The sequence below is a fragment of the Trichechus manatus genome, unplaced genomic scaffold, assembly GCF_000243295.1.
Source record: "Trichechus manatus latirostris isolate Lorelei unplaced genomic scaffold, TriManLat1.0 scaffold00151, whole genome shotgun sequence".
NCBI classification, from domain to species: Eukaryota; Metazoa; Chordata; class Mammalia; order Sirenia; family Trichechidae; genus Trichechus; species Trichechus manatus.
In genome coordinates, this window is record NW_004444087.1 from 742,603 (window position 1) to 758,628 (window position 16,026).

Consider the following 16,026-nt stretch of genomic DNA (forward strand, 5'->3'; position numbering starts at 1 on the left):
TCTCATAACCACTGTGCAATCAAGGCTCTAGACTCATAAATGCCGGGCTACCCCCTGGAATTCTGGGTCACATGCCTTCTCACTGGGATTTTCAAGCCTTGGAGGAAGCCCTTGTTCCATCTGGGGCAGAGTGGCACTGCCATCCCCATGTCCCCACATCCCCATGCTGAAATACTCCAGGTACACAGCAGCTATGCTGCAGTACAGAGCTTCTGGGCCATAACAATACTGCAGGTAACAAAGAATTTTTTGACAATGATCCAGGTAGGAAATGAGAAATATAAGTAAACACAGAGAGAAGTATGTCGGTTTTGAGACTTATTTTTTGTCCCCTGGAAATGGCTGGATTTCTGCCCTGACAGGCAGACTTGACTGCAGGGAGTCAGTGCTATTTGCAATCCCAGATGCAGTTCCTGTTCGGTGCAGAGAGAGTTCAGGTTGGGAACCGATGGCACGTCTGAAGAGGCATTATCTTTTTGTTCTCCCACCTCAACATTTGTGGTGGGTGTTGTTGTGTACCGTTGAGTTGATTCTAACTCACAGTGACCCCATGTGACAGAGTAGAACTGCCCCATACGATTTTCTAGGCTGTAAAGCAAAGATGCCACTTTGAGGACTAAGGTATACCTGACCCAAACCATGGTATTTTCATCTGCACGTGAAAGCTAGACAAAGAATAAGGAAGACAGAAGAAGAATTAATGCCTTTGAATTATGGTGTTGGCAAAGAACTTGAATATACCATCGACTGCCAGAAGAATGAACAAATCTGTCTTGGAAGAAGCACAGCCAGAAAGTTCCTTAGAAGCGAAGATGGTGAGACTTTGTCTCACATACTTTGGACACGTTATCAGGAGGTACCAGTCCCTGGAGAAGGACATCATGCTTGGTAAAGTAGAGGGTCAGTTGAAAAGAGGAAGACTCTCAGGGAGATGGATTGACAGTTTCTGCAACAATGGGCTCAAACATAGCAACTATCGTAAGGATGGCACAGGACCAGGCAGTGTTTCTTTGTGTTGTGCATGGGGTCGCTATAAGTTGGAACTGACTCGATGGCACCTAACAACAACAACAACAGTCTTTACAGGAGCAGGTCTTTCTCCCGCAGAGCTGCTGGGTGGGTTTGAACCACCGAATTTTCGGTTAGCAGTTGAGAGCTTAACCATTGCACCTCTAGGGCTCCTTTTGTGGCATATAGCAGACACAAACATCAGCTCAGGGTGCTTTCTAAAATGCAAGGAATTATTTTTAAGCAGTATTTTAGCCTGGCCATGTCTGGCATATACCAATGTAGAGACTGCCTACAAACAGCACTGAAAGGTAAAATGGAGACGTGAGGTGCCACGAGCAGAGCCGTGTTGCTCACAGTCCTGGCAGGATCCACGGGTACCCCCAGCCAGGGAGCCACCATGTCCTGGAGAGAGATCCCAACCAGACAGTCACAGAGAAGCTTATGTGGCCTCTGGGGGGCACCCTGCACCTAACAGCAATAGCAGATTCTGGAGATTTCTATGAGCCAAGCAGTGGCTGACTGCTTGTTAGCTGCCATCGAGTTGACCTTGACTCATGGCAACCCCGTGTATAACAGAACAAAACACTGCCCAGTCCTGTGCCATTCCCATAATCAGTTGCAGATCGGACTGTTGTGATCCACAGGGTCTTTGCTGGCTGATTTTCAAAAGTGGAACACCAGGCTTTTCTTCCTAGTCTGTGTTAGACTGGAAGCTCCACTGAAACCTGTTAAGCGCTTTCTGTTCGGTGTTTTCTAGAAAACAGAGCCGCTGGCTGGCTCTTAAATAGTAAGAAGGATTTTAACATGTGACAGAGGCCAGGGGAGCAAGCGCACTGCAGGAGGTGGGGATGGAGGGGGCAGTCATGGAGATGTCAGAAAGCAGGTATCTGTGGGGTCACACGAGACAGACGGTCAGCCTACTGCTGCTAGAGCCACCCTCAACCCACTAGACCGTACTAGGTTTCTACTTTTCTACTAGGTTTTTGTAGCCTCCCACCTGATTTTTCATTTGGGTAGAGCAAGTTTTTTTACTGATAATTTGAGGATCACTGTTAGTTTTTTAATGTAATGAAATAAGCAGTTGTTTATATGATTTTAAACACATATACATTCATCAGTTTGCTTTAATGACATTGACATTGTCCTGGTCAGACACGCTTCCTGATCGTCTGTTGGAGTCAAGAGGAAATCAAACTCTTTAATGCCATTCACCTTCTCAGCAAACACAGCCAGCACACCTGTTTCCCTAAGCAGGGAATCCCAGAGACCTCTGGGGCCTTCTCGATAAGTAAGAGAGGTGTAGGTGGATAATATTGCTTCAGATCAGTTGGGAACAAGTCAAAGTTGGGGACAGAGGGCAAGGACTCGATGGCAGGGGTACAAACAAGTCAGGAAGGAGCAGAATCTTAACAAGTCTCACAACACAGCAAGAACAAAGTCCATGCTAATGAAGGAGCCTCAATCCTGCTGTCACCAAGCGAGACACAGCAAGCATGCTCGGGCCACCTAGACAGCTCCAGCACCTGTCAGCCTTGCCTTCCAGAAACTTCTGGTCTGTAGGACAGTGTCTTAGTGGATATTATAAAGTACTTTCTCAGAAACCTTACAACAGACAACTGAAGGTGAGGATATCATAGTTTGTCCCTGGGTGGCACAAATGGTTTGAACTAGACTACCAACCAAAAGGCTGGCAGTTTGAACTCACCCAGGGGTACTCCAGAAGAAAGGTGTTGCAATCTGCTCCTGTAAAGATGAGAGCTGACAGACTAACTAGACCAGCTGAGACCAGAGGACTCCCTGAGACTATCACCCTGAGACACTGAACCAAAACCATCCCGAGATCACCTTTTAGCAGAAAAGCAGAGTGGCACACAAAATAAAGGATATTACCCATTAGATTGGTGCTATACTAAAAACCATCTGTATGGGTCCAAAAGGCCAACACTTAATCCACAGCAAAGATACAAAGATAAGGGGGCAGGGAAACTAGAGTACTGGAAATGGAACAACCAGAACACAACGTCATTGATTGATGTGTGTGTGTCAAACAGGAACTAAACTTGCTGTGTAAACTTTCACAAAAAACACAATAAAATATTATTAAAAAAACAATTTTTTTCTTGACAGCCAAGAAAACACTGTGGAGCTCTGTTCTACTCTGTAACACATGAGGTCACCATGAGTCAGAGTCAACTCGAAGCAATGAGTTTGGTTTTTAAAGGCTATCAGAGATATGGAACACACATATCATGTTTATCCCCCAAAGCCCCCTTCTCTCCAGAAATCTCCAGGACATCTGAAGTCGAAAGCAGGTGGTGGAAACGTCTCGCTTGCTGGTTGCTGCGATCGTGGTGTTAGGGGACCCTAAAGGCTGAAGACACCTAATTAATTAGTATTCCATTGGTTATCAGGCCACGTCTACTCATCTCCCCCACTATGTCACTCCCCCACTATGTCACTCATTTCCTCTAAGCTGTTTTGCAGACCCTCTGGAGAGCCCTGGAAGGGTCCAGATCTAACTGGCTCAGAATGGTCAGACATGCGCAGAACAGACAAAGATGACTGACAGACGACCCTAGGCCGCCAAACATGCTCAATAACACAAAAGAACTCAAGTCAAGGAACGAAAAGACTCATGTCAAGGAACCAAAATCACCGGACATACGTCATCCGCAGTAGCTGAGCCCATTTCAAAAGCGAAGAGTCTGTCGGCCACTTCCATGCCAACTCTTAGCCCCACCTCGTAATGAATAACCAGTAGAAACTATGAATAGTTAGAACTTCCTGATCCTGCCCACTGCCTTCCTCCACCCCTGTATGAATATGTATAATTATAAAATGTGCATACTTCCTCAAATCAAGGAACTCAATCTGAGGTCTATACTCTGAATTCCCGCTTGCTAGCCTTCGAAATAAACTTTCTTCATCTCAAAAACAGCATCTGAGAGATAGGCTTCTTACACGGTGGGTGCAGACCCACTGGTCCAGTTTCAATGGCAATTCATTAATACACGTCAACTACGGTGATGATGGCCTCACTGACAGATCACTCTTCCAACTCCTGGATCTGCTCACTGAACCCTCACCACTCGGTAAGGTGGCTATTCATCATAGGTCCATTACAGAGATGAGGCCCACAGAGATTAAGCAACTTGCCCAAAGTTAGACCTCAGCAAGTGTGTGGATTCAGGCTTGTATTCACACCCAGACAGTCTGGCTCCCAAGCCTTCCTTCCTAGCAGGGTTCCTGAGGGAGGTTGAGGACTCACACCCTCAGACCAGCCTCATCTCACTCTTGCTGCCTGTCCTTTCCAAGCTCTAAACCTCCCAGTCTTTCATCGGATTACTTCACCAGCTAAGCCAAAACCAAAAACAACTCGAAAAGAAGCCTAATGAGAAAAATCAGGAAACTGTTCAGAAAAATCTAAAAAAAAAAAAAAAAAAAAAATCAATAATGTGTGCTCCAGGCTATAGGAATGTTGAAGGGTCGGGAATGGGAAAAGCCCTGGAAGCCAGGTTTTAAGACCTGGCTCAAACTGTGTGACTCCAGGCACATTGTCTCTCTGAACCCCAGTTTCATCATCTGTAAAATGGGGGAAACATCAAACTTAAAGGGCTTTGAGATTAAATGAAATAACTCAGGTTGGGGGAGACACGGCACAGAGCGTGGTAAAGAGCAGGAGCCATGGAGGGGAGCCGAGCATGGGTGTTTGCTGTGAGCTTGGTCCCCTGAAGGTGTGGGGCCAGCTGTGGTGTCCTCACTGTCCAGAGAGGGACACTGGTCCTCTCTGGGCTACACCACCTGTGGAGTCTGTGTGTAATTATGCTGCAGGTTGCTGACACGTTTAAATGTTAGTCTCCTTGGTGGGAGGTAGCACCTGACACGGCGCCCAATGGTCCCGAATCCTGGTACTCACGCCCTTGTGTGATCCCCTCTTCTGAGTGCAGGCTGAATCTAGTGACTCACTTCTAACGAAGAGAATATGGCACCTCTGTAATCAGGCTACAAAGACTGTGACTCCATCTTGCTGGCACCCTGTGTCCTCCCATGCGTGCACTCTGATGAAGGCAGCTGCCATATTGTGAGCTGCCCTATGGAGAGACCCTCATGGCAAGGAACCAGGGAGGCCTCTGGCCAACAGCTTGTGCAGGACTGGGGCCTCAGTCCAACAACCCATGAGGAACTGAATTCTGTCAACACCATGTGAGAGAGCTTGAAGCTGGATCCTTGGCTGGTCAAGCCTTCAGATGACACCACAGTCCTGGACAACTCCCTGACTGCAGCCTTGTGAGAGCCCTTGAAGCCAAGAATCCAGTGAAGTTGAGCCCAGATTCCTGACTCACAGGAGTTGTGCGATAACAAATGAGTGTTGTCTTAGGATGTAAGTGTTGGGGTCCCTTGTTACACAGCATTGGATACCTAATGTGCCCCCTACTAGACCATGGGATCCTCCAGGAACAGTGCCTAGTGACACCCACCTCTAACACTCTGGGCTCCCAGGCTGTCTTGTGAATCAATAAAGGCTACAAAGGGGAGGTATGAATGATCTAGTTAGGACTCATGCTCTGTGTCACCAGAAAATGTGTCTTCTTTTGGCTGGAGTTTGGTGTAGCCCTTTCCATAAATGTTGGATCACACAGTATGAAATTCAAGCAATAACCCACTGTTAGGATCAACACAGGGTCCCTGGGTGGTGCAAATGGCTAACACACTCTGCTGCTAACCTAAAGGTTGGAGTTTGGGGTCCACCCGGAGGTGCCTTGGAAGAAAGGGCTGGTGATCTACTTCTGAAAAATCAGCCCTTGAAAACCCTATGGAGCAGTTTAATCTGACACATATGGGGTCACCATCACTTGGCATCTACTTGACAGCAACTGGTGTGTGATAGTGGTCCATAGAAAAGAAGATTGAGGTTGGAGAGGTTCAGACTCATAATAGCAAGGTTCTTTTTCTTACAGACATTTCAGTGATAAAGGTTATCTCTGAGCCCTAAATATTGCTGAACAAATACAGCATATGAGTACACCCTGGAATAATCTCTGGTTTCCATTATCACCAATACATCAGCAACACACACTGCTTACAAGGCCCATCAGCCCAATCACTGTGATCACCCCCTACTATGATAAGCAGAGCTAAAAGCCACTCAAACAAACCACTACGTTGCTTGCAACTGTTTTTTGTTTTCTTTTCTTTTCTTGCTTACTGAGTTCCCCATCATAGATTGTGACTATATTATAACCAACAGTGGTCTGCATAATACAATTCATCATCTCTCATTCATTCATTAACGAGGGCAGAAGTGGTTCTGGGGTAGAATCCTCTCCTTACATGCAGGAGACCCAGGTTTCATTCCCGGCCAACCTTAAGTGCAGTCACCAACCATCTATCAGTGGAGGCTTGTGTGTTGCTATGATGCTGAATAGGTTTCAACAGCAGGTAACAACAACAATTAATTGCATTGTATCTAATTTGTATTCGCAAAACTCAAGCTGTAGAAAAAATATTTTATTCTCTTTTACACCTAAGGAAACTGAGGCTTAGAGGGGTTAGGTCACCTGCCTCAGAATGAGCTCTATCTGAATGTGGATCTGCCTGCCTCCAAGGCCCAAGCTGTTTCTCTGAGGCAGGGGTCAGGACACGTTTTCTGTAAAAAGTCTGATAGTAAATAATTTAGGTTTTGAGGGACATACAACCTCTGTAGTGACTACTCAGCTCTGTCATTGTAGCACAAAAGTAGCCACAGAAAATATGTAAATGAATGGGCTCAACCCTTCAGGATGAGCTTCGAGTTGGAGGTGGGCACAGAGAACCACGGGAGCAAAGAAGGCTCTCAGCCACGGCTGGGGAGTGAGGCATGTCGGTCGAGGGGGCTTCCTAGAGGAAGGGGCACCTCAGTCGAGACTTGAAGAGCTAAGAGAAGAGCTTGTTCAGGGAAACGAGATGGGGGTGGGAACAGCAACCCAGGTAGCGGGAAGTGTGTTCAAAGGCCAGGAGTGATGGCTTTAGTGGTCGGAGGTCTGGAGTTTCTCCTGAACGGTTCACACTGAGCTCAACAACACGCAGACTGCCCTGGGCCCTTTGAGGCTAGGCCCTGGAGAGCCTCCAGTCCTCAGAAGGCCCCCAGCTGGAGCTCGTCCAGGTAGGACCCAGCCGGGCTCTTCTCTCTCCCTCCAAGTGTATAGGAAGTAGTGGACCAATTAGGTGCTCAGCAACGAGGTCTTGATTGATGGCCGATAGGGCAAACCAAAGGACTTTCCGGAGAATCCAGCCAAGGACTTAAACTCAGGATCACGTGATGTTTAGGCCCCTTTCCAAATAAAACATTAGAATATTCTCTGTAACCTTCCTAAGTTTATGTGACTAGGGTGACTCATGATGTCATCACCCACCAACGTTTCCTGAGCGTCCATACCTGCCAGGAAAGGCCAGCCAGGCAAGGGACCCGCAACCCACGGGGCAGGGAGGGGAGTCCTGATTTGGGGACCAAGGTGACACTTAGTGGCCAGGATGTGGGGCAGGTCCAGTGTGAGGCCAAGAAGATGCCTGAGGGGAGACTGGAGCAGGGTCCACAGGGTCCCAGGGGCCAGTCCCAGGAATGGGTTTGAGTTTTCTCCCCATAGACAATGCGGGGCCACTCAAAACCAAAATCAAACCCACTTCCGTCGAGTTGATTCCTACTCGTAGCGACACTATAGGACAGACTAGAACTGTCCCATAGGGTTTCAAAGGCTGTAATCTTTACAGAAGCAGACTGCCACATCTTTCTTCCAAGGAGCAGCTGGTGGGTTCAAACCACAGACCTTTCGGTTAGCAGCTGAGTGCTTAACCACTGCACCACCAGGGCTCCTTTGGGGAAGTGACAGAGGGGTTCAAATAGAAACATGATATGAGGAGATCTGCTCTGAAGAAGGGTGACTCTAGGAGAAGTAGGGGGGTGGGCTGCAGGGGGGAACAGAGGTTTCTGGAAGACTCCCCACTGGACAGGCCGCCCGGTTACAGCTCGAACCTGTTGGTGTGGCACCTCTCCCTCTAGCATTAATGAGCCAATAGCTGGGCTGTGGTCCCTAGGTTGCGCAAATGGTTCGTACTCAATTACCAACCTTAAGGTTGGCGGTTAGAACCCACTCAGCAGTGCCATGGAAGAAAGGCCTGGCTATCTGATTCCCTAAAGATTACAGCCAAGAAAGCCTTATGGAGCTCAGTTCTACTCTGTACCACATGGGGTCACCATGAGTCAGAAATGACTTGACGGTAGCAGGCTTGGGTTTATTTATTTGGGTTAACAGGGTCATGGTCCCTGGGTGGCACAGTTTGTGCTTGGTGACGAACCTAAAGGTTGGCAGTTCAAACCCACCCAACGGTGCCACAAAAGAAAGGCCTGGCAATCTGCTTCTGTAAAGATTACAGCCAAGGAAACCCTATGGAGTTCAGTTCTTTTCCGTACCACACGGGGTCGCCATGAGTCGGAATTAACTCGACAGCAACAGGTGTTTTTGGTTTTCAGTAGGGCCTCTCTCCTGTCACCTCCTCCCAGGGGCAGTTACTCTGACCCCCTTCTAGGCCCTTGTCTGATTGTGCACCCTGAGACTTTAGTCCTGGGAGCACTCTGAGTTCTCTGAGCATCTACCCCCTCACTTCCTCCTTTACAGCTCTCTCCTCCCCCTCCTCCCTGTTGGCATTTCCCACCCCCACGGTGCTTTAAGAGAGCTTTTAAAATCAACCAGCTGCTTGGCCCAGTTGCCTCATTCCCCATGCGGGCCTCCCCAGAGGAGTTGTGGGATAAGGATCATATAAGCCATGTTGGAGAGAGAGCCCGAGGAAGCAAAAAAGTGCCTGAGGAATATCTTGAAATATTCCCTGGCATGGTAGCAGAGGATGGGCAGACTTTCCACTCGCTCAGCACATATCTGTGACTGCCACTCGGGGCCAGGACAGTTATGGCAGAGGATACCCCACCCCAGGGAGTACTGCGTTCTGGGAAAGCTGAAGTCTGAACTCCTTGGCAATAGCTTCATAGATGGGTTTGTGCATTAGGGGAGCAAAAAGCACCAGCTTCAGCCCCAGAGCTTGGAGGGAGCCCGGGAACCCTCCTCAGCACTTCCAGGCTGGGTGGTCCAGGGCATATCAGCACCTCTCAGAGCCAGGTGATACCAGGCATTCACCTGTGACATTGAGACAGCAACGCCTACCTCAATGACCTCAACAGCATTATGTGCCCAGCATGTAGTGTTCTTGTCATTGTTGGGTGCTGTCGACTCACAGTGACCCCATGCGTGACAGAGTAGAACTGCCCCATAGGGTTTTCTAGGCTGTAATCCTCACAGGAGCAGATCTCCAGGTCTTTCTCCTGAGGAGCCACTGAGTGGGTTCCAACCGCTGACTTTTCAATTCGCAGCTGAGCGCTTTATAGTTGCACCACCAGGGCTCCTTCAGCACATAGTAGGTTCTCAATAAATGTACTCCATCATTCATGATAGCTCAGATGTAGTTACACATCTACCTACAGTGTGGCTTACTGGCTTCAACGGGTGAGGCTATGGTCATTGAAACGAGAAATTGCCTATGGTTTTGATAACTCCATTACCTTGCGTTCCATTAATAATTACCTAGAGGTCCCACTGACTGGTGGCGATGAGGTATCACAACCCTATGAAATGCAGAATAACTACATTAATTACCTTTAAGCAACCGCCATTCACTCTTCATTACAAACACGTTTCCAGACTAGCACAGCTCTGAAACCTTTTAATTTCACTTAATAGGCTCTAGGATTGGCTTTATTTGTCACTAGAGGGAGCTAAAACAGTTAGAAACTTTGTTATTTTCCTCATTCCCACCAACAGTAATTACAAACTTGGAGTACTTATAAGAAAAGGTATAACCTGCATTCTACAATATGTTTCTTGTTCTTTAAAAAAAAAAAAAAGAACAACAAATCAATAGTTTCAAGATACTTTTCTGTCTTCCAAAGCAGCACATACACCAAAATAAGCCAAACACACCAAATATTAATAATGGAATCATTTGAAATACTGAGCTATGTGTCTACGTGTTTTCCCTTTTTGGTAAAAGCTTTAGAGTCAAAGACAAGATTTCTGGACTTTTGGATGCTGATCCTAAGAGTCTGGACATTGGGATCCAGGCAAGTCCTGGTTCCCTTTTTTGGAGAACCAGTGAAATGCCTCTTTTTGTTGGACTAGTATTTAATGTGGAGCTCTGGTGGCACAGCAGTTTGAAGAGCTTGTCTTCTAACCAAAAGGTTGGCAGTTCGAATCCACCAGCTGCTTCTTGGAACCCTACGGGGGCAGCTCCACTTTGTCCTACAGTGTCGCTATGCATCGGAATCAACTTGATGGCAACGGGTTTGGATTTTTAAGTATTTAATGAAAAGCCCTGGTGGCACAATAGTTAAGTGCTTGGCTGCTAATGGAAAGGCCAAACCCACCAGCAGCTCCATGGAAGAAAGACCTGGTGATCTGCTCCTGCAAAGATTACAGCGTAGGAAACCCTATGGGGAAGCTCTATTCTGTCACACAGTGTCGCTATGAGTTGGAATCAACAGCACCCAACAACAACAACAGATATTTCATATGCCTCAAGGACAAAGAGAGCTTGAGCCTCAGGCTCCCATCAGCTGTGGGCCGAGCAGGTGCAAGTAGTTAGAATATCTGGTTCACAGCAACAACCACCATTAAACTGCTGGGGGCAACTCCATTGAACAATGTTCAGGCCTGTACAAAGAACACAACCAACTCCACCAAGAGGAGAGATGTGAGAGGAGAGACCAGCCATGTTCCTGGAGAGAACACTTGATTAGAACGAAGACATTGGCATGAATTTCCAAACCAATTTATGATTTAATACACTTCCATCAAGGTCCCAGTAGTATTTGTTCTTATGAGAGCTTGCCAAAATGATCACACAAGTTCTCAGAATGGCTGAGAAACTTTGGAAAAGAAAAAAAAAGGGGGATGAGCTCTACTAAACTTGTAAACAGTTTAGTAACACAATATAAATGAAAGGTTTGGTGGTCCCAGGGCAATGGCGACCACACCAAAGGAACTCAGAAGAGCTCCTGGACACACTTGATTGTATGTAAGAATTTAAAACCTGCTTAAGATACAGTACAAAGACAGGACCTTCAATATACGGTGTTGAAGAAAAAAGCTACTTCTCGGGAAACACAATCTATTTAGAAGTTATTTTTATACCAGATACCAAAATAAATTTCAGATGAATTAAAGAGTTTAATTATTTTAATTTTAATTAAAAATTTAGAAAAAAATTAAAACTCAGAAGAAAATCCATGTGAATATTTGCTAGGCTTCTGAATGAGAAGTAGAGATGCAGCAGATCTATAAGTCTGAGAATACAAAAATGTAAACATAATAAAATTAAAGATAAACAACAGAAAGGGGAAAATATTTGCCACAAATATGATCGAGAATGATATTCCTTAATATATAAAGAGCTCTTACAAATCAATTAAAAAACACTAAGACCCCCATGAGAAAAGTGACAATGAGCAATCACAGACATTTAACCACAGACTGGTAATTTAAAGCACATTTGTTAAAACCATAGTGCAATAACTTTTCATCGAACAAACTAGGAAAGATTTAAAAGTGGGAGAACACACAATACTGGCCAGGCACCATGAGACCTGTATTCTCTGCTGCACAGTGTCCATTAGTTGAGGTTTTTCTAAAGTGCAAAATATATATGTCCTCTGAACCAGAAACTCTGCTTCTAGCATTTTATCCTAAGGAAAGAAGGAGAGAAGTTATGAAAGATTTCTAATAATGTTCACAGTAGCTTTACTTGTAACAGCAAGGTACTGGACCCAGTGTCCTCTATGAATAATTAGATATTTGATGATGTAAAATAATAATCATCTCACAGGTTGCTTGTGAAATAGCAACTGCCACACAGGCCTTTCTCTACCACCCAACTAAAAAACAAGCAAAGGACTTGAATAGACATTTCTCCACAAACCAAAAAAAAAAAAAAACCTGTTGCCATCGAGTTGATTCCAACTCATAGCAACCCTATAGGACACAGTAGAACTGCCCCATAGGGTTTCCAAAGAGTGGCTGGTGGATTCAAACTGTCGACCTTTTTTGGTTGGCAGCCAAGCTCTTAACCACTATGCCACCAGGGCTCCATTTCTCCACAAAATATATACAAATGGCCAACAAGCATAGGAAAGGATGCTCAATATCACTAGTCATTAGACCAGTAGCCACTGAGTCAATTCTGACTCATGGCAATCGTCCATGTGTGTCAGAGTAGAATTGCACTCCATAGGGCTTTCAATGGTTGATTTTTCGGAAGAAGACCACCAGGTCTTTCTTCTGAGGTGTTGTTGTTAGTTGCCATGGAGTGGATTCTGACTCCTAGAGTTAGGGAAATGCAAATCAAAACCACAATGAGATACCACTTCACATCCATTAGTAAGGCTGTTATCAAATAATGGAAAATAACAAGTGTTGTTGAGGAGAGGGAGAAATTAGAACCCTCATGCACTGCTGGTGGGAATGTAAAATGGTGCAGCTACTGTGGAAAACAATTTGGGGGTTCCTCAAGAAGTTAAACATAGAATTACCATATGATCCAGAAATTCCACTCCTCTGTATTCTACCCAAAAGAACTTAAAGCCGGGACTCAAACAGACACTTGTACACGAATGTTCATTGTAGCGCTATTCACAATAGCCAGAAGGTGAAAATAACCCAAGTGTCCATCAACAGAGGAATGGACAAACGAAATGTGGTCCATCTATACAATGGACTATTATTCAGCCATAAAGAGAAATGAAGTCCTGACACATGCTACAATATGGATGAACCTTGAAAATACTATGGTGAGTGAAAGAAGCCAGACACAAAAGGACAAATATTGTATGATCCCACTTATATGGAATATCTAGAATAGACAAAAGCATAGAGACAGAAAGTGGACTAGTGGTTACGAGGGGCTGGGGGCAGGGGAGGGAATTGAAGAGCTATTGTTTAGTGGGTGCTGAGTTTCTGTTGGGGTGATGAAAAAGTTCTGGAAATAAATAGTGGTGATAGTTGGAAAATAAATAAGTTTGAATTCAGGGTGTTGGCTGTTTTGATTCCTTCTGTGGGCTCTGACGGCAAATCTGTTCCAGGCTTATCTCCCAGCTTCTGGTGCCTCCCGGCATTCCTTGGCTTGTGGCAGCATCCCTCCAATTGCTGCCTCCATCTTCACATGGCCGTCCTTCCTCTGTTCTGTGTCCCTCTCCTCTTCTTTATAAAGATGCCAGTCATTGGATTTAGGGCCCACCCTCATCCAGTGTGATTTCATCTCAATCCTTAAATAATTACATCTGCAAAGAGCCTATTTCCAAATAAGGTCACATTCTGAGTTTCCAGGTGGACATGAATCTTGCCGCCTCTTCTGCACTCGGCTCCCCCAGAGGCCTCATCCCAGCTCAGTACCTTTTAAGAATACTAGACCCAGAGTTGGAACTCAGCATCCAGGCAGTGTGCCGCTGATCTGGCCCCAAAACGGGGCCCCCAGCTTCCTACATGCTCAGTTCTTCTCTCGGGACTTGTGCCTTGGGTCCCTGGATCCAGTCCCCACCAAGAGTCCCCGAGTCCTCCTAGATCCTGGACCTTATCCCTGAAGTCCAGGCTAACTAGGGATGGCGCTCTGCATGCCACCACCTGCTGGGGCCCAGGGATCACAGACCCCAGATCACTCATTGTGCTGTTCCTAAGCCCACCAGGATGGTCCCCCAGCCTTGGCTGCCAACAAGGGACCAGGTGCCAGAACTCTGCTTGGAGACCTCGATCCTGCTACAGCAGCTTCCCCAACAGCACTGGAAGCTCCCTCCCCAACCATGCTCCACCTTGGTGGGCCTTGATGGCCAGGCCCAGCCCCTGCTGGAACACCCAGCCCCCAACCACAGGCTCGCAGTAACCACCTCGGACAGGTGTCAGTGTAAGTGAGGGGCAGACACAACACAGGCTTCAGGGGTCTCGTCTCATACTCACTTGCATTCAAATATTGTTGGACCATTCCAGAAAATACTTCAGGACTATTAACTGGTTTTTAAGAATGACCTCTCCAAATTGCAAGAGGCCAGGTGATGTGCTCCTGTCTGCTGGCCACACAGCCAGAACCTCACCAACTTGCTGAGCTGAGCAACCTACAAGGCCAGGTCTGTCCTTGGAGCAAATCCCAAGTATCTGGGCCTGCAGCATCATCCTTCTAAATCTGTGCAGCAACACTGTGCTATGCACCAGACTCAGAGAATCTTCTGAAACGGTCAGCAGGGTAGAGCGTGCGGGTCTGTGGATACAGCCCCCGGGCCAGAGGAGGGCACCGCTATTCAAGACTGAGGAGGAGGAAGGAGACACCATGGGGTCTAAAAATATATCTCACTGTGATTTAGCCCCATCCTGGGATGGTTCCTTGAGGCAAATTTATGAGTCACAGCTTGGCTAAACATGATCCACTGTGGCTTTCTGAGACCCAGAGAAGGGGTTGTGTTACTAGGATAGCAGTCTGACTCAGGTGGCTGGGGTCAATGCCCATGCAGTGCCAGTTGAGTTAATGACTCAACTCAGGGCATGTGTATCATAGAGCAAGGCGTAATAAATGTGATGACTTCAGATATTAAATAAACCAAAGCAAGACTCAATCATTTGCTTGTTAGCTACCAGCAAGTTGGCCCCCGATTCATGGTGACCCCGTGCACAACAGAATGAAAAGCTGCCCAGTCTGTGTCATCCTCATGATCAGTTGCGCATCAGCCCATAGGGTTTTCATTGGCTGATTTTTGGAAGTAGATCTCCAGGCCTTTCTTCCTAGTCCATCTTATTCTGGAAGCCCCACTGAAACCTGTTATAGCATCATAGCAACACACGAGCCTCCAATGACAGACAGGTGGTGGCTGCGTATTAGATGCAATGGCCAGGAATCGAACTTGGGTCTCCTGCATGGAAGGCGAGACTTCTACCACTGAACCACCACTGCCCTTGATCAGTTCCTTCTCTGTTAGGAAGTTAATGCTCTCAGTAAAGCCAGCCTCTCCCAGCCAGGGCCCGTGAGCTCTCCCGACTCCACCAGTTCCAGGTGTCTTCAGCTAAGGGGGGACACTGCTTAACATGAGACATGCGGCCATGGAGTGCCTGGCAGCTCGAGTCACTGTGGCCTCCCCTGCTGTGGCCTCTCCCACCCAGGCTTACCAGCCTCACCCACGAAGACCTCCACAGGTGCGCTGGCGGGGCTCTCACCAATGATGTTATAGGCGGTCAGGATCACCTCGTAGCGTCTGTATTTCTTCAAATCTGCATGATCAGAGGAAACAGAAGTAAGCTTGCACCAGGACCACCTCCCAAACATCCTTAACACTTTCCCAGTGAACACGCCCACTGAGGGGTCAGCGAACCCTGGGGAGGGAACCAAGGGGGAGGAGACTAGGCTCTTTCACAGAGAATACTGTGCCATGTCCATCATTCTGCACATAGGAGTATCACTTCACCTCCCCCCAGCTAGTCATTAAACACCACACTATGGAAAAGCAAACGGAGTCATCTATTCTGGATTCAGGGCAGGAGGCAGCAGCAGGTCCCTGCCCCTCAGGTAAAGAAATTGGATCACAGAACCTGATCTGGGCTTGCCTGTTGGCCCAGAAGCTATCCTGAAAAGTAAGAACACCCGAACCTTGAAAACACGATGCTGAAAGAAGAAAGTCAGTCACAAAAGGACAAGTATTGTAGGATCCCACTTATACAAAATATCTAGAACAGCAAATGCACAGAGACCAAAGTTTCTTAGTGGTTACCAGGGGCAAGATAGAGGGGGGAGGAGGGAGTCCTTGTTTAGGAAGCAGTGAGTATCTATTAACAGTGATGGAAAATTTGGCAAGGGTTATTGCTGTATAATACAATTAATATAATCAGTGTCACTGAATTATACATGTAAAAAAAAATTAAGTTGGTAAATGTGTTACATAGCAGTCCTGGTGGCACAGTGGTT

At 46.7% G+C, this 16,026-nt stretch overlaps 1 protein-coding gene across 1 annotated transcript in view; it reads right to left on the reverse strand.

The window, feature by feature from the left end:
- The window catches only part of SDK1 (sidekick cell adhesion molecule 1), an 819,863-nt gene that overhangs the window by 72,004 nt on the left and 731,833 nt on the right, over positions 1-16,026 (reverse strand). Inside the window, exon 34 of the mRNA XM_004385956.1 lies at positions 15,234-15,335. Within this exon, the coding sequence (XP_004386013.1) occupies positions 15,234-15,335 (102 nt within the window). The remainder of the gene's footprint in view (positions 1-15,233; positions 15,336-16,026) is intronic.